The sequence below is a fragment of the Rissa tridactyla genome, chromosome Z (assembly GCF_028500815.1).
Source record: "Rissa tridactyla isolate bRisTri1 chromosome Z, bRisTri1.patW.cur.20221130, whole genome shotgun sequence".
Lineage (NCBI taxonomy): Eukaryota > Metazoa > Chordata > Aves > Charadriiformes > Laridae > Rissa > Rissa tridactyla.
The window spans coordinates 46,565,969-46,592,637 of NC_071497.1; the positions used below are offsets into that span (position 1 = coordinate 46,565,969).

General features: G+C 41.2%; 1 protein-coding gene across 1 annotated transcript; it reads left to right on the forward strand.

Moving 5' to 3' along the window:
• Positions 1 to 17,860: 17,860 nt before the first annotated feature.
• Positions 17,861 to 24,979, forward strand: RFK (riboflavin kinase). Its single transcript, XM_054185728.1, has 4 exons — positions 17,861 to 18,495; positions 20,162 to 20,313; positions 21,569 to 21,671; positions 22,275 to 24,979. Exons 1-4 carry the CDS (start codon positions 18,414 to 18,416, stop codon positions 22,403 to 22,405), a joined length of 468 nt encoding a protein of 155 aa, XP_054041703.1. The 5' UTR covers positions 17,861 to 18,413; the 3' UTR covers positions 22,406 to 24,979.
• Positions 24,980 to 26,669: the final 1,690 nt, after the last annotated feature.

Here is a 26,669-nt window from a genome sequence, read left to right on the forward strand (position 1 = left end):
CAGTTTTGAATCCTGCCAGGGCTTGAAGGTTTCTTAATATGGAGACTGTGCCTTTATGACATTATCCTTCTCTAAGGAAAGAGTTGCTACAATTCAGAACTTTGTATTATCTGTTCCGTAAACAACCCTGGTAACATTTCCATTTGTTGTAACGTTTAGGAGACTTAACGTTCTTGCCTAGATTCCACACTCTGTGCCTGAGTAGGGAAGAAAATAATTCTACTCTCCAATTTGCAGAGGAACTCTTGAAAGCTGAACCTCAGCATAAGTCAGAGGGGGGTGCCAGAAATGCAAACGCTGTGTGTGGGGAAAAAAAAGGTCTGAAGAGAGGATCACAGCTGCCAAAACCACTTTAATACAAGGTGTTGGCTGACAGAAGGAAGAAGAAAATATACCTGAAGCACATTGTGGCATACTTCTCCTTGGAACTGTCTTCTGATATGGGCAAGTATTGATTTGTAGGGATGAGCATGGCTCATGCCTACAGTTAATAAGGGAAAGTCATGTTTTCTTCCTCAGAATATGTGTAATGCATATTAGAAATTCTCTTTCATTTTACCCGTTGTGTGTTTACACAAAATCATCATACTTTTTGAGAGGAAAATTTTTCAGGGAAGTTGAAAATCGGTTGAATATGAATATGAATAAACTATGCCAGTACTGCAGGATCAGGGCTGTCTTGGGACAAACTTTTTCCAAGACACTGTCTGGCAGTTAGTACTAATTACAGAACTGAAAATAGAGTAGAGTAGATTGCAGCCTGGAGTTGCCAAAATTAACTGTAAAAAGTGTGCTGGGTAAATTGTCTCTTTGCACCACTGTGGTGGGTTTGACCTTGGCTTGCTGGCAGGTGCCTACCCAGCCGCTGTCTTACTCTGCCTCCTCAACAGGACTGGGGGAGAAAATAAGATGAACAAGCTCATGGGTTGAAATAAAGGCAGGGAGATCTCTTACCAATTACCATCATGGTCAAAAAAAACTCAACTTGGGAAAGATTACTTTAATTTACTGCCAATTAATAATAGAGTTAAATGGTGAGAAACAAAGACAAAAACTAAAACCACCCTCCCCCTAGCCCCTCTGGCTTCTTCCCAGGCTCAAATTCACTCCTTCATTTCTGACTCTTCTATCTCTTCCCCCCTGAGCAGAGCAGGGGGGATGAGGAATGGGGGTTGTGGTCAGTGCACAACAGCTCCTCTGCCGCTCCTTCCTCCTCGTGCTGGTCCCCTGCTCCAGCATAAGTCCCTCAATGAGATACAGTCCTTTGTGAACTGCTCCAGCATGGGTTCTCCCCCCAGGCAGCAGCTCCTGCCAGGAGTCTGCTCCTGTGTGGGCTCTCCACCAGCTGCAGCTTCCTTCAGGGCATGTTCACCTACTCTGGTGTAGGATCCTCCATGGGCTGCAAGGTGCATATCTGCTCCACTGTGGACCTCCGTGGGCTGCAGGGGGACAGCCTGCCTCACCATGGTCTTCACCATGGACTGCAGGGGAACCTCTGCTCCAACAGCTGGAGCACCTTTTCCCTCTCCTTCTTCACTAACCTTGGTGTCCACAGGGCTGTTTCTCCCATGTTTTTCTCACTCCTCTCTCACAGCTGATGTGCACAGTTTTTTACCCATTATTAAATATGTTATCACAGAGGGGCCACCAGTGTCACTGATGGGTTCACCTTTGGCCAGTAGTGGGTCCATCTTGGAGCCATCTGGAACCACCTGTGTCCAGCATGAGACATCCCCTGGCCTCTTCTCTCAGAGGCCACCCCTGCAGCTCCCACCCTACACAACCGACCTCACCAAGTAAACCAAATAGAACCACTTTGGGTATTTTTTTGTTACTGTGATCCAATTAAAAAGTGTGACCTGCTGATTGCACTGAGGAGGTGAGAAGCAGACCTGGCATTAACATGTCTGCCGGGGGAATGAATGACTACTTCTTTTGCTGTCTGCTTTTGCAGGAGTGATGAAAGATCAGTCTGGTGCAGCCTGGCAAGGCCAGTATTTTAACCATGAGGAGAATCAGTCAAGCTTCTCCTAAGATACTAACAAATTAGGCAAACTTCGACATCTCAAACTTTTCCAAATTTTATTTATGAAAAGTATCAATTGTCTTAGAAAATTCCCCCTCCCAAAGCAAAAATAAATTAATACCAATATTACATATATAAATAAAAACAAATAAATAAATAAATAAATGCACACATACATATATACACGCAGACATATGTGTATGTACATACCAGGAATTCTGAACTGATGTCTGAGTTGGTTTCATTTCACCTTTACACTTTTGAAACACTTCATGAATGTCATGCCTGGTCTCACAATTGCTTTAAGGTGACCTAAGTGCAGATTTCTTCTGAAAGGACTGCAGACTGTGTATCTGCAATGCGTTGCTCAAGCCTTTCCTTTGATTTTCTGTCAACTATCAACTATTTCATAGCCCAGCTTTTCCGTTTAAGCTCATTTAATTTCTTCTTCCTCCCTTTGTTGAAGGTGGTCTGTTCTTTTGGCTGTGAGGAACAATTCCACAATAAACTGTTTTATAGTCTTTCGTGTTCATGTTTTGCTAGATAAACATGTACTTTATTTCCCCTATGAATTGTTAAACTCATGTGATCCTATATCACACAAGCAGCATCTTTGATTTAGTTATAATGTTTTTACAAAGAGCGTGTTTTGCCATCAGTTATTATGTAAACTGGTAGTCTGGTGCTAAGCTTCCTATTTGCATTTTGCTGACATTGCAAACTTCAGGGTTGTTGGTATAACATATATAGCTAATGTCATTTCATGCTATATTGTCTGGTATTGCCACTTGTAGACAGGACGAAAAAATAATCCAGTATCAACACTTTTTTTCCCCAGCATATATAAACAAATTAATTCCAGCTTAGGACCATGAAACTAAAGTCCCTTTAGATGTTATTTGTATGTACAGCATTAGCCTCTTGTCTTTACTTTGTTCCTTCCTTATCATCAAACTTTCAACATCTACTCATAATTTCCCCATATTTCTTTCTTTATGACATTTCGTCTAATTTCTGTAAAGTGGGCTGTACTTTTGTTATTTCTGAATTTTCTTTCAGTTCTTTCAGTTACACTTTCACTGTACATTATCTGTTATTGTGGGTTCCTTTTTTTATAGCACAGTTGCTCTCTTAGCTGGGATCAGCTGAATTTTTTCACCAAGTAAGCTATTTTTTACCAAAATTTTCTATGCTGGAAACAGAATGTCCTGCTCTGTCCCTCTGGGCAGTCAGTCTCTCTGTACAACGCCTTCATAAAAGTGCCCTATATGTGATTCCTGAGAAACCACAGAAGTATGAGATTTGAACACATGAATTTCACAGCACTCCCATGGGAGTTCTTTTCTATTGTCAGCTGTGAACAAATCTATAGATTGATGTTTTCCATGACTGGACTAGGTGCTCCATTCCCTAAGGAAATCACAATCAGTGTATTTCCAAGTGTTGAGAATTGTTAGGATTAATAGCCTTGCTTAGCTCTTGAAGCTAAACTCCATGAAGCCTTGGGCCACAAGACGTGTCTGAGGGTAAGCTTTTTCATAAGGTTAATGTTGCAACCACAAAACTACCTGAAACCGGTAGATGCAAAGAAGAAGGTAAGGACCAAGGAGACAATTCCAAGCAAATGTGCTAACTTCAGAAGGCAGCCAGCCCAGCAACCAAGAAAACTGATAAGAAATCAAGAGACCACCAACCAGAATTAAGTGATTGGACTTGGGGATCAGGTAATGAGTGGTATATTCTGGGAAATCTGTCTACAAGGGTATAATTGGGCTGCATAGACTGCAACGGGGGTCCCTCCTTGGAGGTACCCACGTCAAGCTGCTCTGTATGTCAGATAAATAAACCACTTATTTACTCAGTGGATTTTAATGACTTTTCTTCTAGCAGGCATCTAGGGTTGAGCCGTGTTGAAGTGGCATATGCATAATCTCTAACACAGACTAGGTGGCAGCTGCATAACTCCTGCAACACAAGATTGTCTTTAACTTGTATACTTAGTAGACATGAACCTATAATAAGAATTGTTCCCAGTATGTGATCTGATTATTGCCTGTTTGACTTTACTGTAAGCTTAGACATCACATAATCATATCAACTGCACATTACCATAAATCACAACAGTTTTATTCATATCAGTAGATACAACAGCCTGTCGAAGAGTTCCTAGAATCAGTACTGGTGTACTGTAGGGTAAGAGTATTCTTTCATTTTTATTAGGAATTTCATCTTTGTCCACAGGCTTTTGCAGGTGGCTTAAGTTCTTGGAAATGTAGAATTTCATCAAAAGGATGGATACTGAGGGGATGTGTATTTTATTGCACAGTTCATACAGTCTTTCACAGTTTCCCTTCCTAACTCATCCCATTGATTTTACAGGCCTAAGTTTTCCAAATCTGTCTTGTTTCTTCATGTTCCCAAGAGTTAGTGGTATGGTCATGTAGTCCATTACTGTTCTGCCCTGGAGGGTAAATGTGGGGTCCTAATTACAGGCTAGTCAATTTACATTCTACAATTCACCACTCCTTATTTTATTCTAAGTTTAAATCTGGGTTCTATGTAAACATTTTCTTGAGGTTTGAATGTCTCACAACTGTCACAGATGCTGAACAGGAAGTTCCCTAGGTCCCTAAGATTGCCTATAAAATTGAGGTCTCTCGTAAGAACTTCATAAGTTTCCTCCTCATACCCGATGTCTTTTAACAGTTTCACACTTGCTATGTCAAAAGTACTTAGTACCTTTCCTTACTACAGTCTGATAAAGGTATAGTTTCACTTATGTATCAATTATTAAAGTAATGTCGAATATCCAGGCCAAAACAACTTTCTTCTCATATTTGTTTTCAGCAGCCTCTGAGCCTTCCTGAGGGACAAAATTCCTGATGAATCTCCTAGAAATTTTTTTCCATTGGTCTTTCTTTTCCTAAGCTCAGTCTTACCATAGGTGGTAGGGTTTTGTGGCAGGGGTAAATATTCCAAAAAAAACCAACCAAAAAAGCAGGAAGTATTTACCTCTTGATGATGAGTTACAAGAACAAGCTTGTAAGAAAAAATGGTTTAATTTCTTGCTCTCAGTACTGTAGTAAGTCCTCAAGAACAGCTCTGTTCTCTTAAAAGATTTTCAGTCCTCAAAAGCATAAAACTTTTGAAAAATACCATACCTTTTTCCTTGTGAGAAGTCCAGAGAGATTTTAGGTTGATGGTAACCTCTTGAAACAGTGAAACAACTGTATATAAGAAAGAGGTCCGTAAAATAAACAAACACACAAAGAAGCAAACAAGCCTGATTTCCAAACAAAATTCAGGGGTTTGCACTATAATGTAAAAAGGTTTAATAGTGAAAAATACTATAAACAAATATTCTGATGTGGTTTTGTGTCCCAGCTTGCTGGCACATGCCTAAAAGTAATCTCTGTAGCTCTGCTAGGAAGTAGGATTGTTGCCACCCTGAAGAAAACCATTTTTCCTTCAGGATCCACATCTGAAGATTTGAACTGCATCCTCAAAAAGACTCCATTGTCTTGCACAAAGGCCTCCTGCATTTAATCCATATGTTTGACATTCTATTTACTCTTAACGTTGTTTGATCTGTCAGTTGCCTGCTCTCTGTACTGTAGGATGGTGTTCACCAAAAAGGTTCAAACCAGCACTGGAAATCAATGGATTTAGTTTTAATTTACCAAGAAACCGTGCAATAATCTGAGATATCAATTTCTTCCCCATTTTGTCTAAAGTAAGGAAAACTAAAATCATAAGCAAGTGTCATGCTAAAAATCTCTATTCAAGCAGACACCAACAATCTGTAGCAATATAATTGATAGAGCAGAAAAAATCACTCAAGCAAATCAGTGTTCTTTCAAGAATCTGAAGTGAAAAAGTTGTCATGTAAGACTTGTAGCCTATTATTTTCTAGCACAAAGCCAGAAAAGGAAAGAGAAATAAACAGAGGTTATCTCATTCTGAAAAACTACACTTAAGTAAATACAAAGAAGCCTTTCTAATAATGCAGCTTGAAGCTGTGCCTTTGCAAAAACGTGTTTTTAATGAAAACCAAGAAGAAAGAGTACCTGGTATCTGTAGTTTCTGAATTAAATAAAGAGAGGAATTATTTCTTCAGTGAAGTACTTCAAAGTTTACTGATGAAATGTTCTGCATAGATGCAGATACTGCATTGCTGCAGTCATTGACATGACTGTCCAAATCTTTTCCAAACTTTGCTTCTTGCAGCCACCTACAAGGTATGTTCAAGACTACTTATGGTCTGAACCCAAACCATGTAAATATTCACTTAAAGCTCAGAGTGAAGTCAAGCCTTGACAGTTTTGTTTCTTTGGCATGCTACTGCAACTTTGTGTACAAAGAACTTTAAGGTATTGGTAAGCCATTCTGGGAAACTGGCCTGGTGTTCTCACAAAAATAAAGAGCCAGCCACGTATCATCTCCTCTCTCCTACACATGCATGGCAACAGCTATGTCCAAAGCACAGTCAAAAGGAAAAAATAAATTCCTCATTCCTACCACAGCAAAATATTGCATTACACATGCTACTTGTGAAGAGGCATAAAATGAAGTGGTAGATGTTAATCATATTGGTTAATGCTGAACATACTGAGGCTCTGCTAATGAAGCAAGAACACATTAGAGAACCTTTTATGTTTCAGACATGATTCTTCAGAAATTGGTTCAGGGCTAAAAGCTGATTGAATAAAAATCACTATTTATATAATGCCAACTAAGGCACAGGAGAAAGTTACTTTAACGTTGGAATTCTGAAGCTAAATTAGCTTTTTTACTAATTTAGAATTGAATATAATCTATATTCCTGACAAACATACATGGACAACTAGCCTATATAGGTAAAACTGCTGGGGTTTCATTACACTGTGAAGAAGTAAAGTACAGTGCAAGGCTCTCCTGTAACGTATTTTTATTTGAAGCATTATAATTCAATTGATTTCAAAAAATCTACTGAGTATTTAACCTGAGGTGTCTGAAATCAGTATTCGGCTTCATGTTTAAGCACCCTGTTAGATCAAGGTGTTAGGGACATTCATTGGCCAGAATTTTGTTTTTAATCATCCAATGTGTTCTAATATTTACTGCAAAATGTTTATAAATCGTTTGAGATCCTTCAAGGGTTCTCAGACAAGTGATGCTGCTCTGAATGTGTTCACAATCTGATGTATTTTATGAATTTATCAAAAATGATAGACAAGGAAGCTGTCTGATACAAATATATTTAGCAGAAGTACTTGCCAAGACAGTGGAGGATAACATTTAAGTAATTGTCTGATTTAGCAATATTTTAAGGACTGAAATGGAAGGGCCTTCAACTCCATATTGACATTCTTTTTGTTTAAATATAGTGTTGACATTCACTCAAAAACTAGCCAACCAGCATAAACAAGTTGATACCAACTTGATAACATTTTTGAGTGCTCAGGTAAAGAATTTTGTTAGCTTTTTCTGTATTAATTCCCTGATCCATGGGCTTGGAACGAGTCTACAAGAAAGCTACAACAAAAGCAGATAGAGAAGTTGATTAAATTCCTATACAGGAAGGTCAGAATGACAGTGGTACTGATCCTCGTTGAATTTCCGGGTTCAGCCACGTGCATTTTCCACCTGGCTGCACTAAGAGGGACTGGGAGATACCAAATGTAATAATGTCATTCACAATGAGAAAAACTTGCACAACTGAGTGTTCTCACTGAGTTGGGTGAGGCCACAAACTGTGAATCTGAACGTTAGGTATGCAAAGACTCAGCCCAATGTGGTAATTAGTAAGGTCATGGGCTTATGTATTACTGAAATTAAACTAGATACAGTGATACAAACCAGCCCATGAAGTCACATTTGTGCCTTATCTATGAGCATTGTCCTCAGGTTGTTTGTTTGTTTCTTACTTTTCTTTTGTTTTTAAATTTGACCTTTTGGAGGATTATGAGGTGCCTGTTGAGGAGTGATCAGGAGACTGAGCAGCCAGGAATAGGGCACTGCGGTGAACCAAAAGGGTAGAACATGCATAACTGCAGTTGGTGTTGGTATGTGTTATTTTGTAGCTTCTTCTCAAAGATTTTTCAGAATATATTGAACTTCTGAGTCATTTGGTATCAAGTTCCTCCAGAAGGCAACAGGTTCAGGAACTTAGATTCTAGTTAACAGGCCTACTCTGGGCAGTAAAAATTTATTAAATATTTATCATGAAAACAAAAGCATAGTTCAACATAGATGTTTGTGCAGATTCTCTTCCATGGCTTGATTTCTCCTTAAAAGAAGCAAATGCCATTTTTGTCAGGTTTTTTATATTCTCTAACATCAGACAAAATGGTTTGAATGCTTTTATGCCATCTTCTTACTTACCTCTAGAGACAGTTAATGACTGTTGAAGTCACTTGTCTGATGGGAGAAAATACCAATCTGAAAACTACACAGACTACTACTTCTCTTCTTTCAAAGATGGAAGTGGAAGATTATTCAAACCACCTCAGAATATGATGCCTTTTTTCACTCACAAGTAAATCTTTTCCAATACCTCAAAATATCTGTTCCATGCTAGTATGCTCTGGTTGCCAAATACAAATGCAAGTACAAGGCTGACAAAATTCATGATGGCATATCACAGAATCACAGAATGGTAGGGGTTGGAGATCATCTAGTTCAGCCCCCCCTGCCAAAGCAGGGTCACGTAGACAAGGCTGCACAGGAACATATCCAGGCAGGTTTTGAATATCTCCAAAGAAGGAGAATCCACAACCTCTCTGGGCAGCCTGTTCCAGTGCTCTGCCACCCTGAAAGTAAAGATTTTCCTCATATTCAGATGGAATTTCCTGTGTTCCAGTTTGTGCCCATTGCCTCTTGTCCTGTTGTTAGGCACCACTGAAAAAAGTCTGGCCCCATCCTCTTGACACACCCCCTTTAGATATTTATAAGCATTGATGTGGTCCCCTCTCAGTCTTCTCTTCTCCAGGCTGAACAGACCCAGGTCTATCAGCCTTTCCTCATAAGAGAGGTGCTCCATTCCCTCGGTCATCTTCATAGCCCACCACTGGACTCTCTCCAGGAGTTCCCTGTCTTGAACTGGGGAGCCCAGAACTGGACACAGTACTCCAGATGTGGCCTCACCAGGGCAGAGTAGAGCGGGAGGATAACCTCCCTCCACCAGCTGGCCACGCTCTTTTTAATACTAATCTCTGATTTATTTTTTAGGCAACAAAGGACTATATGAATCTCTTTATTAAACCTATCTGATACTACACTGATGATGGCTATGAAAAACCCTGAATCTGTGGGGATAATTAGCTCCATGAGGTAAAGCAGGCTCTACAGTACCTTCTGCTCAACCTGTTTTGTAGCATAAATTATGGGTTCCCACTACTATTTCTTTGCCAAGGTAAACAGTGTGGGGCAAAATGAGCAATCTAAGTGCAGGAGGTAGTGATATTAATAATGTAGAAAAAACTGGTTAGAACATCTCCACATGAAGCTAGCACAGAATTAGATGGGCTGTTGTAAACCTCTGCAGCTCAGGATACCCTTGAAAAAGTAAGTGGAATAAGAGATGTCCTAAAACTATCCTGAGGGTCAGTTGTTGTTCTTTTTGGTTTAGTGATTTTTTTGGTTGTTTTGTTTTGCTTTGTTTCATTGTGTTTTGGTTTTTGGGGTCAGGGAAGAAGGATTTCTAATTATAACTCCCTATGAACAAAAGAGTCATTGTCTTTGTTTCTGATGGATGCAGCTTAACTGGAAGAACTGAGGGAGAAGCACACAATGCTTCCACAATGTAATTAATTTAGCAATAAACATACCATTTGCATTATTCAGACCATGCAAGCCTTGCTACTCTGACGGGAAGACAAAATGCCCCAGCAGCAGCTTGGAGAGTAGCTCTGTCAGACCTCACATATGGCATGTGAGTTAGCTTCCCATATTACTATCAGTGGTCGAGTTCCACCATCCACCAAGGAACTCACTGGAAACCAGCAGGTACCATTTGGGGAAAAAGGCAGAGCAAGTGTCATCCTGGAAGGAGCCCTGTGAGACAAAAGTGGATGAAATAAAGCTGATACTCCAGTTACAAAAAGGTATTTAATACAAAGTTCCAAGCAAGGATATAACCTACTAGAGACCATGCTTGTGCCAAAGGACATGCTGTCCTCATTTGCAACCCTGTGTTTGGCATCTGCTACTTCACCAGGTCCAACTCTTTGGCATATGCATCCTTGCCACTTTCGCAATGGTAGTAACACAACAGGTTGCACGCTGCTGAGTAAAAAGTCAAAAAACAAACATAGAGAAAGGAGAAGGAAAATATGGTGAAAGGGTTTGAACTTCAAAAATTTGGAAGAAGTTACAGGAGGAAGTGAAACTGATTTAACAGTTTGATTCCAAGTATTGCAGTAGGGCTACTTTCTTCTTTAACACCTTGCTTACTGATATGGGTGATAATATCTGCTACACAATGCACACCCTAAATGCATGGTGTGTTGCAAAAAAAAGAGCAGGAAAAATGTGGATAAAATAACAATTGTTAGCTGCCCTGACCCTAGGAACAGACTTTTATCCTTTCATATTTGGTGTCTTTTTGCAATTAGATAGCAGATATTAGAACTGTCCTTGGATTGACATCAGGGTAGGATACAATTTAGGAAGAACTAAGCAGAAAAAAATGCCTTTTGCTTGTTGTTTCTAAATACTGCTTCTAATAAGAATTTGCCTGTCTATGGCGGAAAAGCTAGCTGTGGAGGAAACGCAGCTTGATTTTGCCCTTAATTGTTTAAATCCGTACATTGTTAATAGAAAGCAGTTTTATGCTTTGTCTAGTTTATTGGAGTGTTCGTGTTTATGGAATCAGTATGTCTGTGTTGTGTAATCATTGGAAGGAAATAATTTTGAAGGAATTGCTTGAAGTAAGTCAGAGTTTTTTCTTCCTCTTTTACCTGTAGGGCTTTATTATCCATCCCTAGCCCCCAAACAAAAGAAATCAGAAAATGGTCTTGTATTACTTCTGCGATTCTTCTTTGAATATGTCCTTTGTATTCACAGCTTTCATGTAACTCTGCTGATAGGTAGGGCAGCAGCAGGACAGGTTTGCTGGCAAGGGCAAGTGACTGCAGTCTGCCCACAGTGAGGCCAATTTTGTGAGACTGATGTGGAGTAACCCTCTGTCCACAGTACGGATGGGTCTGGCACAGGCTGCTTGCAGGAGTACTGGGGTTGTGTGCACTGCAATTGGAATGTAGCCCAAAAACCAAGAGTGGAAATTATGGCTAACACTTTCCTTTGTTGTTGTGCAAATATTACCTGTGTTACAAAAACATGAGGTTGCAGTCAAATAGCGTGCATGGAGAAGGGTCTCTTTGCAGGCATGAGCAACGATTAGGGCTATTTCTTCAACAGGTAGCAGAAAGAAGACTTGGTAAATGAACGTGGGTTGAAACAACTCTGCAGACACCAAGGTCAGTGAAGAAGGAGGGGGAGGAGGTGCTCCAGGCAGAGCAGAGATTCCCCTGCAGCCCATGGTGAAGACCATGGTGAGACAGGCTGTGCTCCTGCAGCCCACGGAGGTCCATGGTGGAGTGGATATCCACCTGCAGCCCAGGGAGGACCCGACGCTGGAGCAGGTGGATGCCTGAAGGACTGCAGCCCATGGAAGAGACCCATGCTGGAGCAGTTCATGAAGAATTGCAGCCCATGGGAAGGACCCACATTGGAGAAGTTAGTGCAGAACTGTCTCCCATGGGAGGGACCACGCATTAGAGCAGGGGAAGAGTATGAGGAGTCCTCCCCCTGAATAGCAAGGGTCAGCAGAAACAACATGTGATCAACTGGCCACAGTCTCAATTCCCCATCCCCCTGCACCGCTCGGGGGCGCAGGAGGGAAGCAGGGAGCCAGGAGGAGGTAGACAAACCTGGGATTTGAGTTGCATGTTACAGGAATTACTATAGCAGGAAGCCCTTGTTACTAGCCAGGCTAGGAGCAAGGGGAGGAGTTCATTGCAATGTTAAACCCTATAACCTGGACCAAAGGCACAAAGGGTGGAGATTGTAATGGATATACCTTTAAATTGTTGTAACCTATGATTTGAGTTGCATGCTATAGGAATTACTGTAGCAGGAACCACCTGAACCAGTGAAGGACCAGCCTTATAAGGAGCAATGCAAGTACAGCAGTGACCCAACATGAGCTGGCTTCTGTGCCCAGTAACTCCACACAACACACCACCTCTCCTGTCCTGAGTGACCACCATAACAGATGGAGGCAGAAGTCAAGGACTAAATGAACTCAGTGGACATTTTGTGGACGTTTGTAGACATACTACAGACTTTTCACAAGGGTGGTCCATTGTCTAGGGGAATGAAATCTCTGTATTATACCAAAGGATGGGAAGGGGGTTGGTGGTTAATGAGGATGCATTGGATAGTGTGGGACCTGAGCATGATGTAAGTGGTATGGAATAAGGGGTGGAGAATGTCCTGGTTTTGGCTGGGATAGAGTTAGTTTTCTTACTAGCAGCTGGTGTAGTGTTATGTTTTGGATTTAGGATGAGAAAAATGTTGCTAACACACTAGTAGTTTAGTTGTTGCTAAGCAGTCAACGGCTTTTTAGATTCTCATGCTGGTCTGCTAACAAGAAAGTGGGGGGCACCCAAGAAGCTGGGAGAGGACACAGCCGGGACAGCTGACTCAAATGGCCAAAGGGATATTCCATACCTTATGACATTGAACTTCTCAGAAATTATTCAGATCCACCAAAATCTGAAATGAAGTTATTTCTGGTTTTGTTACATTTAATGAGCTGAAAAAATTCCATTGCTCATCCTGTTGTTTGTGGCTTTCTTAATAGAGCTCAGCTAACTATCTCCTGTAACACGTTATTACTGCTGACATGCCATTTCTGCAGGAATACTGATCAGAAATAGCTTGACAATAACCTCCAAGTGGCCTAACATGTATTCATCTGCAAGGCATTACACAACTCATGACAACACAGTAAACATCTCCTAACCTACTTCACTGAGATCCCCAGTCTTGTTCTTCTACATTTCATTGTGGGATTTCTGGTAGCAATCTGTGTTGCTTGTTGAGAAATGCGAGGTATTTTGGAACACAGACTTCCGAACATCTGAGAATTTTATTTAGTTATCTTCAAGGGTGGAAGCTGCCTGAGATGCCTTGCCCGGTACTACTTTTCATGTGCTACCAAAGCCTCTGTTGGTAGGATTCTCCTGAAGATTGTACCAAACCATTAACCAGGCTGTGTTGTATCTTTCATTTTGTAGCAATTAGAAATCTAAATCAAAAGGTTTAATTGCTTTTATAATACGTGACAGACTGGTCACAAACATTTTGGTCTGGGCCACCTATGGCTGGAAAGAATATGTGTGATATTCACCTGACATTCAGAGGGCCATCATAATGGTTCAGTCTAATCAGGACTACTTAGATCACAGTTATTTAATCTGAGACACCTATTAAACTGTTTTTGGAAAATGGACAAATAGAGAGGGCTGTGCAATGCATTTAAAAAGCTCTTTGCAAAAAAAAGCTTGGGTTCTTCAGCAGTTTTAAAATTCAGAGAATTTTAAGTGTTAACCATGAAGTATGTCCACATGGCACAATACAATGCTGTGCCGAGATAAGGGAGAGCAGTTAAGCCAGCTGGAAGCAATGCTGCGCATTTTTCAAGAATGGGTGTGGAGAAAAGGGACTAGAAAGAGAAATAGTGATTCAAAAGCTGAGGGAATTTTTTAACACATTGATATAGCCTTCCAAAAAGCATCAAGGTCTACACCTTTATTTCATGTTTCTGCAATATTTCTGCAATATCTGAATTGCACCAGTAAGTAGTCAAACAAACTTTGTCTCTCACACATCATTTAGTAACATTCAAATGGTAGTCACTAGAATTTTCTATAATTACCAGAAGCTGTGCAGTAGACAATATCAGCTATGTCTTACTACACAGACATTGATAGCACCTGTTGCTTCATCGTAATCTAATGCAGTCTTGGTACCTATCACAGTGATCTGCAGTTATTTCTTCTAGCAGTGTGGCGGTGTGCTCTCCCCTTTTCCCCCTTTCCCCCCCTGGCTCCTGCTCAAGCCATGGCCGTCAGTGGGAGTTGTTATGAGTTGCACTTGAACTGTGGGAGATGGCTAGCAACATAACCAAAACACTGTCTGGAGTGGGAACCTAGGTATCTTGTTCCCATGCGAATACGACTACAGGTCAATTATCCTACTCCATAAATAGCAGACAGCCCAAGAGCCCTTTGAGCTCTCCTGCACAGCAGCGGACTGCACAACAGGATCTCCCCTTGAGTGAGGATGCTCGCTTAAGGTTCTACTCCTCGCGGTTGAGAGATTCCTTACCACAACAGACCCTCAGTAAGTGACTAATAGCATGCTAAACTTTGAAATCTTAGCTAGGTGATATAAGGACTGATTGTGCATATATAATCCTTTAGACATAAACCGTTGACCAAGTCTGGGACTAGGACTGGATCCAGCCACACCCAGACTCGTCTCCGTGAAGGAGTTTAGAAAGCAAGGGGGTCCCTTCTGAACCTCGTGACTTAATGGGAGGGTCTCCCTGACAGCTTGTCTGACCCTGGCCTCTATGCAGTAAATAACCAAGTGTACCCTGGCTTCAAATCTCGTAAAACACTGTTGCATTCAGTACTAACTTTGTTAAATCACTGTTTTATGTTAATAAACATTTCACTACTTCTCTCTTACATGTGAAGTTAATCACTCTGCCCGTGACAAGGAGAAAGCGGTCTTTTCAAATGGAACAAAACTTTAAGACTGTTAAAAAAATAAAATAAAAGATAAGCTTCTGTGGTCTGCTATTCCAGTCTACCAGACTAAAATACAGAAAAAATACTTTCAAAGCAGGTGTGTTTATTAAGACATTCTTGCAAGAGTGTTTTGTATATATCTTTGTGCTCCGGTTTCAGCCCACTAAAAGTAAGGTGTGCCAGAGTGCCCTTGGATTGAACTCCTGAATCAATGAGAGTTTTGTCACACTGGGAATGGAAACTTGCAAGGAGCTGGTTAAAATGCTACTAGTTTTACTAAGTGGCACTCTTTTCCTGAGTCACCTCCTGAATATCTCACTGAGTCTGGTGTAACCAGAATTTCCAGCTTGGCTAGGGCAGCCCTAGAATTTCCAGGTATCCAGCAGAAAATTTTTTTGCTATTTTTCCATCTTACATGGAGGAAACAGGCTATCCCTGCTCTCACTTTAAGCCATGCCTAGGAATGTACCCTTTTTCAGCAGGAGACAGGGACTCTGGCATGGGGTTGTGATGTGATACAGGTCATGTGTTCTACTATGCGACGAGATGAACAGAGCATGTTCTGCATCGCATTAGATGTTGGTTGAGAGGTTCTCAGGTATACAGTATGACGACTCCACAAAGCTTATATTCAATCAGGTAAGCTGACACGGGCCCTACACAGATGACACAACACATGCTCTGTTTTCTTTATTCTGGTTTCTATGGCTGTATATATATACACTAGAAAAATATTTAAACGCTTTTCACTAACAACAATAGCTGTAGGATAAAGTAGCATAAGCAGGGAACTTCCTAGCTGCCTGAAACAGCACCTGAGTTTTCTCACTGCAGGTATGAGCTATCAAACTGCTCTTCTCTGGGCTGACAATGCTAGCAGACATGCTCATCACTAAAATTTGATTACATTTTTTGAAACTAAATCTACTAAATTTTAAAACTGGTAACTACATTCCACTCATTCAAGATACCCCTCTCCAATATGAATTACGTACAATTAATAACAAAAGAAAAATGTGTCTAGTATCAAGGACAGATCAAGTTTTGGCTAGATCACAGCAATCCATCATGATGACTGATAAAAATCATTAACATTACAACTATTTGACAGAATGAAAGAGAAGTCATCAGGTAGACTTCTGTGAAATTACCTAACCACATAGTTCTTAAACAAATACGTCTTTGACTTTCTATTTCTCAAGGCCTTCTCTGTTACTGAGAAGATTGTAAACCTTATGCCCAAACCTACCAACACTGAAAAAGAAGACATCGCATGCCATCTTGTGGATATCACAGGAACATCAACATTCATTCTGAAAAGATGGCGTTATTAACAAAAAAAAAAAAAAGAAAAGAAAAAAGGAAGAACACAAACATGGATCTCCTTAAATACGAATTATAACCTGATGTATAATTCATTACTATCAGGAAGAAACATCTTCTGGAAAATACAATTTTTTTTTGTTTCTTGCTCTTCAGCTGAAATAAACTAACAATTCCAATGGCCATTAGAATGGGGTCACATTGTCAACTGTTAATTATCTTCATTAGTTAAGCAACTATGTAACAACTTTGGGATTTGGACTTAATATCTAAGACACTTCCATTACAAAGTATCACTGAAAACACTTTTTGTAACATTATTAATTCAGAGAAAGAAGAATAGAATATATGCAGTAGTAGCATACTTTGGAAATCTTTCTCTTCCACTTTTCCTTTTTACATCTACACTACCATTACTCTGTTGCTCAGCTACATATATAATGATTTTGTAAGTCAGTCAAAGCTACTCAAACTGAAGTAATGAATTTAAGTGTTGGCATGAAAAAGATGGTGGAGAACTGGGATAGAAGAAAAAGAATAATAAAGGGGGAAAGTCTGAGGCAGAATCGCTTTAAAAAATAATTTTGTCCTTCTTATATAAAATAGTTCATGTTCACAGCTTCCATGAACTGGTAGTATTCAGTGTTTCATAGTGTGACATATAAGTCAGTTTCTCAGGACAGTTCCCATTTTTGAAAGTTCTTTTCTTGGAATCCAATTAGATATAAGCACAAGCCATAGGTGCTTACGCTGCTTTTCCCCATTAAAAAAATAGCTAGCAAAATTAGAGGTAAGACCTGAAATATTTTTGTAGCTTATAACAAACTGATAAAATAAGCAATTGTGTTCTAGAAGAAAAAGGGGGTAAGACTGGAAATTCACTTCAAGGACTTTGGTGGTATTTCTAAGTATAGATATGTGTTTATACAGAGATATGCTTATGCGCAGCATAACAATGCCGAATGAGACCCCAGAACACAAATGGCATATACACCACTGACACAAACAGGCTGTCTGCTGGCACGCTGTCTGCTCTGTACTTTAGAGAGATTGCAGACTTTTTTTTGCACTTAATACTACTATTTTGAACACATGCAAACTCAATTTATTTGAGCTGGATCAGGGCCACAGAAGAGAGTGTTACTCACCTAAAGACATTGAAGAAACTTAACAACACAGGTACAACACGAAGAACAGCTGGAAACAGGAAGTGAAGGAAGGGAAATGCATGAGTTACCCTTCATTTCCTTTAAGTATACAGAGTGAACACAGAATGAGTATTTCTGAGCATTTCTGTCTTGATGCTTTTTTTTTTTTCAAAGGAAATGCCTGCACTACCAGGTGTGATGACAGAAAAACGAGCACAACGGCAAATTAGAAGGCAGTAAAAATGTTTTTAAGTAAGGAACTACAGCTTGTTGCTACCCCATAACAAGAAACATCTCTTCTCAGAGGTTTGCCCAATGTTTGCTGTGCTCTGAACCACTGGGCCTTTTGCCGAAAGAAAAGGTAAAACGAGTTACCAAGGAAGAAACGATCATTATTTCTACGCATGGGCGCAGAGCACAGGATGTAGCTTTTCAGGTTCAAGAGGGCCGAGCTGCGGCAAGCAGGGAGGGGGGGGAGGGAGGGAGAGAGGGAGGCCACCTCCCCCGCGACCGCCGCCGCCTGCCTCGCCCTCGGGCTACAAGCCCTCGCTTGATCTCCCAATGCGATTGACCCGCGTTGCACCGCGCAGGCTTCGCTCTGCGGGGCCCCCCCGGGCGGGGGTCCTGCTGCGCGCAGCAGGCCCTGAGCGGCCCAGCCCGGCCCGGCCCGGCCCAGCCCAGCCCGGCTCGCCTCCCACGGCCCCCAGGCAGACGGCGACGCTCTCTCCGGGCGGCCCAAGAACCCGGCGAGGACCGGTGCGGTGGAGCCACGCCCGAGTACAGCATGGCTGGGACGCCGCCACACGCCTCCGCCGGCGGCACCGGGCTGGGAGGGAACGGGGCCAACTGAGCACGCGCAGGCCCCTCCCCGCCATGGGTGGGGCGGATGTGGCCGTGTGGGCAAGTCCATTCCTGAGGGGGGATTTGGGTGCCTGTCGGAGGGTTGTCTGAGTCAAAAGCGCCCACCTGGTTCCTCCGCTCTTTTTGGTAGGGCCGGGACTGAGGCGGTAGGGCAGCGCTGCGTGCGGGTGGAAGGAAGGGGCTCGGCGGAGCGTCGGGCTGGGAGCTGCTGGCGGCTCTTGCCGGCGTCGCCTGCCCGCCCTGACGGCCGCCATGAGGCACCTGCCGTATTTCTGCCGCGGGGAGGTGGTGAAGGGCTTCGGCAGGGGCTCCAAGGAGCTGGGCATCCCCACCGGTGAGCGGGGTGCGCGGCGGAACGGGGCGGCGAGGGTGACGCCTGCCCTGAAGGCCACCGGCGAGGGGCTCCCCACGGCCCGGCCCGCAGACCCTGTCCCGGGCCGGCGGGGTGGCCGCAGTGCCCCCGCCGGTGGGAGCCCGGTCCCGGCGGCTTTCAGCGGCCCGCGGCGGCCAGGCTGGCTGAGCGGAGCCGCGCCGTGCCCCGGCGGGGGCAGGGCCGCCCGGTTCTCGGGCCGGTGGAGGGGCGGGAGCCGGGCTGGCCGTCACCGGGCTCGTGTGAAGTGGGGACACGCTCGAGCTGTGCCGCACAATTGCGCTGTTGGCGTGACTTGCGCTTTCTGTGAATAGGCTTGGCTTGTTCCGTGTTAGCACTTCTCTGACACTTTTTTCTTTCCCTCTACATTGCTTAGAGTTTTGTACCCTCTTTTGTGTTACCTCCCCCCACTCCCCCTCCCTTCTGTCAAGTGGTTTCTTTCAGTCTTGTTTTTTGTTCGTTTCATCATCTAATGGTCGTCATGATGATGTACAGGATGTAGATAAGTGATCACATGCATGGTATTGCGGTGTGGCATCTTGGAAAATATCCGTTCCCGTAAAACCTCAGATTAGAACAAGAAGGGGAGTAGGCATTGGGAATGGCTGTAAGGAAGGAAGTTCAATGGGAATAATGCAGAGGTTAAAAAACAGCAGGTGGGCTTGGCCTGCAAAGAAATCTATTTTCCTATTGCTCATCTCTGTTTCAGTTGTCTAAATACAGATAGAGGTGTAACTCAAGTGAGTTTTGGCTTATCTTAAACAGCCACTGAAGTCAACACTCAAGTTGCACCACACCTAGCAGACAAGGAAGCTTTATAAAACCAGTCTTCAGGTACTGGACTTCTGACAACATCTGTTAATAACTCCGCATTTTTGTCTCGGTTGTGTATATTGGTATCAGGGAACAGGGGAGGGAAGTTGTGGCTGCTTGTGAGCTTTGACAAAAATTCAGTAAGCATAAATTCTTTCAAATCAGGTTGATGTCTTGCATGATGATACTTACTCACGTGGGAAGTAGAAGTAGGATAGTAATTTTGAAAGAAGGTTAGCCTCAGTCAGAAGGGAATTTATTTTACTGTAGATATATAGTTTTCAAAGAAAATCCCAGAAATCCACAGACGCCTCTGAAAGGCAACCTGTACAAAACTGACAGGTGACTAAATAATAATTTCACTTATTTCTACATATTTTATTCATAAGTGATTATTTTACTAACAAGTAAACAATTCTGAGCTGCTATTTTATAGCGCAGAAGAAGCTTGATTTTTTTTTCCTAGTCTTTCACCGTATTAAAGCTGTGATACCTATCCTAAGAGTGAAATGCGTTCTGACTGGGTATATTGCATGTTTATTAATTATTACTACAGAAGAGAATGTGTATAACTATAAAACATAGTATGCATAAGAGATGTGATAATAATTCTGGTATTACTACAGGGACTGAATTTTATGAAGCTGTTTTGTATTTTATACATTGCCAAATGGCACATTGCATCATTATCATCATCATCAGCGTTGTTCGTAAATAGCATGTAGATAGAGCTTGGCTTTTAAGTGTTTGAGGATTCTGTTATGTCCTTGACTTACACAAAGTCACTCACACTTTACACTTTCTAAAATTTTTGCAGCTAATTTTTCTGAGCAAGTAGTTGAAAGCTTTCCGTCTGATATCTCTACTGGTATATACTATGGATGGGCCTGTGTTGGAAATGGAGATGTGCATAAAATGGTTTTGAGCATAGGATGGAATCCTTTCTATAAGAATATTAAGAAATCAGTGGTAAGAATTTTGCTTTGTGTGGGATTTTTGTTATAATCAATGAGCCAGGTGTTGAATAAGATAAGCAGAATTTGATCCATAAATGAGATCTGAAAATCCTGTTTGCTCTTAGAAATGTATGTGGTATCTCTATCATATATTTGCATTCTGAAAAGAAAATACTCTCAGCAGCCAGCTGAAGGTAACTAAAGTTTATTTTCTTTGTCCAATTCCATCATTAATTAAATACTTCCAAAATAAAACTTTAACGGTATTTCTGAAATGGTGGTTGCTTATGGTGCTGATAGCTAACTAAACATAATCTTGATAGATGCATTGAATTTACTCATTATGAGACACCAGCATGAGCTGGAATATACTACTCTGTTGTTCTCTGCAATCTATCCACATGTCAAATAAGACACATTGGGGCATCTTAATTTGTAATGATTTTCTATTATTTCTTTTCTTAAATGATGGAAACCATACACGAGGATCCATGTATGTGGCTTGATATACAGAATAAATATTTGAGGGTACATAATAATAGGATGGAGAAGTTGAGTTAAAATGCTGAGCTGTGACAGCTGTGTTTTTCTTCCTGTCAGGTGCTGGTCCTCTTCCTGAGCCTTGCAGAGCTCTGTTTTAATTGTCTAAAATGCTTTTATTTGGGCATGAATCTCTTGCTTCTAAGGCTCTAACTGTTTGAAGACTTAGTAATGTGTTAGTACTCTTTAAAATGTTTGCGGATAACTTTTCTGAGCAAGTAGTCAAATCTGGTATCTCTGCTGGTGTATACTATGGGTGGGCCTATTTTGGAGAGGGAGATGTGCATAAAATGGTTTGAGCATAAGATGGAACCATCTCTCAGACTGCACTCCTCAAATTTTATCATTCAGTTCCCATGTGAGCTGGTTGTAAAAGTTCTTCTTAAGCCAACTATTTCAATCAAAGTCTTCATAGTTAACCTTTGTGATTTGCTGCAAGAAGCAGTGAAGCATTTCTCCTAAGTAATGGCTTTCTTTTATTTTTTTTTTTGGCTATCGGAATACTCTGAGTATTTTTTCTTAAGTTCCATGCAAAGTACAATTCTCCTTCCTAACATAAGGAGGAGACCTAGCCATCTAATCTTGCATTATACATGCTAAACTAAGTGTCCCTTTTATTGGTATGCATTGGGGAGAATTTGAAATAGGGGTATTAGGTGTACATCCTTACAGTGAAGGAAATTAGCTCAAAGTTCATCAGAAATGCCAACTTATTTCTCTTCTTTTAGGAAACGCACATTATCCACACCTTCAAAGAAGACTTTTATGGAGAAATTCTTAGTATAGTCATAATTGGATATATTAGACCGGAAAAAAACTTTGATTCCTTAGGTCAGTATTGCAGGTCTTCCTCAAACTATCCTCTTATTTGTCTTACTGATGCAAGTAGTGTGCCTTCACTGTCTCTTTCCGTAGTGAGATGTTTTATCTGTTAACCTTTGGAATTTCAGTAAAATGTTTTCAGAAGCTAAATGTATAAGTTGGTTTAATTAAAAAAAAATGAAGCCTCCTACATCTTCCGATGTATCACACTAAAAATGGTATTGTTGTGTCACTTGTCTGAGGATTAATTTTGAAATCATGGGTTTGTCATAAAAGCATTAGTCTAGTCTGTTAATTTCTTTTTAAAATGCAGCTATGTTAGAATTGAAACAGTTCATGAAACTCTGTTGATGTTTTGCTAAAATGTCTTTTGCAACAAGGAGAGGGTAGTGCTTATAACAGTGAAAAATGCGACTTTGGCATCTTTTTTTCTTTTTTTAAAAAAAGGCATTTTAAAACCAAATAATTTTGCCTTTCAAACCTTATGGTGGTAATTATATTCTGCTTCTGTGATTGCTGTCTAGTATTCTGTGGTACACGTTACTTTCACTTACTATTGTACGTTTAGAATTCAAACTAACTTTTAAATATCCCTATTCTTAACTTTTGCAGAGGCGCTCATTTCAGCAATTCAGGAAGACATTGAAGAAGCAAAAAGACAGCTAGATTTACCAGAACATCTTAAACTCAAAGAAGATAACTTCTTTCATCTGCCAGAAGGCAAAATAGTGAACAACCACTGAGCAAACCCATGCTGCTTTTCTGTTTTTTTTTTCTTGCTTTCTTTTTTTCCCCCCCTGTCGTGGAGCTTTTATGCTTGCACTGCTTCTATAGGTACTTTGTTGTCATATGTCTATTTAGGTAACTGAGGTTGGAACCAACCACACAAGATGATTTCAATTTCCTTGTGTTAATTCATCGTTAATCCAGTCATGCAAAAGGAGCAGAAGACTGGTTTAAGTCCTCCCAGGTAAATTGTGTATCCTAAAGTTACCGGTTGTTCAGAGATCTGAGCACGTGCGGAACATGACCAAAGTTAATTGTGACCTCTTCTGACCATAAGGTATGGATAGTTCACTTAAGTGAACAATGTCTGTTTTTAACATACAGAATGTTATTCCAACCTCTTTTCCTGGTTTTGTCATTCTTACATCTGGATTTTAGCTAGTAATTTAGAAAAATTTGCTTATTAGTTGAGTCAGAAATTTCCTGTGGTGCAGGAAGCCAATGATTAGATAACAATAGCAAGACTAATTCTTCATAGTTCTTATTTTCTATATGCTACGGCAGCTGTTGTGATTAAAGCTTAAAGCCATTATTTTAATTGAAATTATTTATTTTAAGTGTATTTGAAATGGATGAAATCACTGTTTCTCATTGAGTTACTGGAATCTTGAGATACACTTCATAGCTGACTACATAGGACAATGCCTGACCTGGTTTACTTCTGAGGAAGTGTTTCACTGAAATGTAGGAAATGAACGACTGTGAAAGTTGATAAACTTGAAAGGTTCATATGCAAAAGATGCAGAAACAGTATAACAAGACTTCTGCTTGTTGAGCCTTAAGGCAGAAGAGGTGACAAAAGGCAACTTTGCATTTTATGTGCTGCTGGCATTTGTCTTAGGAGATTGGGGAGAACATTGGGGTTATTCAGTACACTGGCAATAAAATGGTTGATGTTAGTGTAAGGCACAGAGAAATCTCATCAACTCTCTGCACCAAGTGCAGGTAAGAACCAAGGTTTTGGCTGACCAAGTTGATCAATACACAAATGAAAGTTTTTTTGGGGATTCATGGAATACTATATCAACACTACAATGGGTATTGGCTATTTATTACAAGTAATTGCAGACGGTCCTACTCTGAAATGTGGGGATACATAAATGGAGCGTGTATTGTCAGAATTGGCAGTAATTTGGAAAATACTTCTTAAAGTATGTAATGTGGGATTCCACATCTACTCTTTTTTTTTTTCTCTCTGATAAATTTTTCTGTCCCCTACCCAGTGAGTGGAACTAGGTAAGCTGCAGTGACTTTGTCATGTTCATAATCTTTTGATGTTGGCTTGTGATGTGGCTGGAACATTTTCTGAAATTCAGAATGGTTCTGTGGATGTGTCTCAGCTGTAGTTCTGTCTGAACTACCATGTACAACTTGGAACGCACAATTTCTGCAGTGCAATTTTATGAATTTACTCCTTGCCTATCCTATTGGAATCCTACTTTTCACTCTGGTTTTAAGAGAGTTTTGACAAGGTAGCCATTTGGGTCTTTGTGGCAGGTGCTGTCAGGTTGTTAGTTCTCCTTCATATTGTTTTACTTTTCAGTCGATATCGTAAGATATTATTAGGGAGGAGGTCTTGAGCATATCAAGGACTTGTGTTTGCTCTGTAGGACTTAAGGAGAAACTTGATTTAATTTAAATTAATTGTTCACCACTGCTGTTGATAGGCACAGATGGAATACAGAATTGGGAGGGGCAGTTATCAGCAGTTAGATATACTTTCTTTTAAAGGAGAACAAAATAATTTAGAGGACTTTTACTATACAACATGTTGGAAACTGTATTTCTGAAAAGTCTGTAAAAGAATTGTCTTTCAAGAGTGACAGATTTTTTTTACATTTTAAAACAGGGATGAAGGGATAATTTTTTTTAAAAAAAATTTGAGGCATTCTAGAGATTGTAATAATGTCAAAATCTTATATTTTACTTTTTTTAAAGAATAAACAAAAGCCGCACTAGTAAACTGAATATATTGTTGAGAATATATTTAAAGAATAGATTGTTGTTCATTACAGTACTGTAGCTAAACACTCATAGCCTTCTTTAAATTGTTTTTTGCCAGTAATTTCATGTGTCTGTTGTGTAAACCACGGTGCCTTAAGCTGGTTGTTTGAGTAATACTCTTCTGTATCTGCTAATAAATGCTACTATTGAAAATTCAATTCAGCGTTTGGTTATAGAACCACTGTGCTATTGATAGTGAACATTAGCAAAGGGAAAACTTGAAAAACTGTTAGTTTGCTCTCAAGTCTTAGCTGAGATGTGATGTATGGATACACTGAACTAATAAATGGCTCTTCATGTGTTTGTCTTCAAATTAAATATTATTATAGTTATTTGGCTGAGTGTACCTATCCATATTATTTAAGAGAAAATGTTATGTATCAACTGTTGAAGCTCAGTACATAATTCCTGGCACAGTATAAACTTTATGAAGGGTTATATTTTTGTATTATGTACAAATAACTATTTATTTCAGTTGATGTTGCTGCACTGTACCATTAATAAAGGAACTGTAATTGACGAAGTTATCCTTCCTGTCACAGGTTTCCTTTCCTTTTCCATGGCTAGTGAAGTTAGTTGTCACAGTCTTATGCAAAGCTTTGTGGGGTGGCTGCCTCAAAAGCTCGACTGACAGAAAAGAGTAGTGAGAAGTTGTTGGACCTTCCCGGTGTGTCTGAAAACTGGCTCTGGGGACTTTTGTGCTTGTATTGGGTTTTTGTGGTGAGGTTTTGGTAGCTGGGGGCAGGGGACAGAAGGATAGGGGTGGCTTCTGTGAGAAGCTGCCAGAAGCTTCCCCTGTGTCCGATAGAGCCAATTGCCAGCTGGCTCCAAGATGGACCCCACACACACACTGGCCAAAGCTGAGCCCATCAGCAATGGTGGTAGCGTCTTTGGGACAATGTATTCAAGGAATGGGGTGGGTGGGTGGGTAGGGGAACAACTCTGCAACGGCAGCTGGAGAGGAGAGAGAATATCTGAGAGGAACAACTCTGCAGACACCGAGGTCAGTGAAGAAGGAGGGGGAAGAGGTGTTCCAGGTGCCGGAGCAGAGATTCCCCTGCAGCCTGTGGTGAAGACCATGGTGAGGCAGGCTGTGCCCCTGCAGCCCACGGAGGTCCACAGTGGAGCAGATATCCACCTGCAGCCATGCCGGAGCAGGTGGATGCCTGAAGGAGGCTGTTACCCTGCGGGAAGCCTGTGCTGGAGCAGGCTCCTGTCAGGACCTGTGAACCCATGGAGAGAGGAGCCCATGCTGGAGCAGGTTTGCTGGCGGGACTTGTGAGCCCATGGGGGCCCTACGCTGGAGCAGTCTGTTCCTGAAGGACTGCACCCCATAGAAGGGACCCACACTGGAGAAGTTTGTGGAGGACTGTCTCCTGTGGGAGGGACCCACACTGGAGCAGGTGGAGGGTGTGAGGAGTCCTCCCGCTGAGGAGAAAGGAGCAGCAGAGACAACATGTGATGAACTGACCACAAGCCCTGTTCCTCATCCCCCTGTGCCACTTGTGGGTAGGAGGTGGAGAAATTGTGAGTGAAGTTGGGCCTGGGAAGAAGGGAGGGGTGGGGGGAAGATGTTTTAAGATGTGGTTTTATTTCTCATTACCCTACTCTGATTTGATTGGTAATAAATTAAGTTCCCCATGATGCATCTGTTTTGCCCGGGACAGTAATTGCTGAGTGATCTCTCCCTGTCCTTATCTTGACCCATGAGCCTTTCATTCTATTTTCTCTCCCTTGTCCAGCTGGGGAGGTCAGTGATAGAGCAGCTTTGGTGGGTGCCTGGTGTCCAGCCAGGATTGAGCCACCACACTGCTTTAGTCAGAACTTACGGGAGCTACAGCCTTAGAATTCACAGACTGAAACCCGTGAATTGACTTATCTATGCAATTTATTTCAAAACTGTTTAAAGCTGCTTGTTTCTTTTAGGATTCAGATGGAAGAAGTTGCCTTCGTCTCCTCTGTTCTATTTCAACTGTTAAACATTCATCTAGGTCAGGGCAAAGATTTCTGTGCTGCTGCTGAAGGAGAATCAAACCTGTATCTTAAAACACATTATTCTGGCTCTGGCCTCTTTCAGGGAAAAAGGCCCTCTCATAGTTTCACTCTTGGCAACTGTTAATGTGTAGACCTTTATATTATGTCATCTGCAGTGGACTCCTCAGTGCAGGCTGGTATCTGTCAGAAAACATGCTTTTAACAACAGAGTGCCCAGGCTGG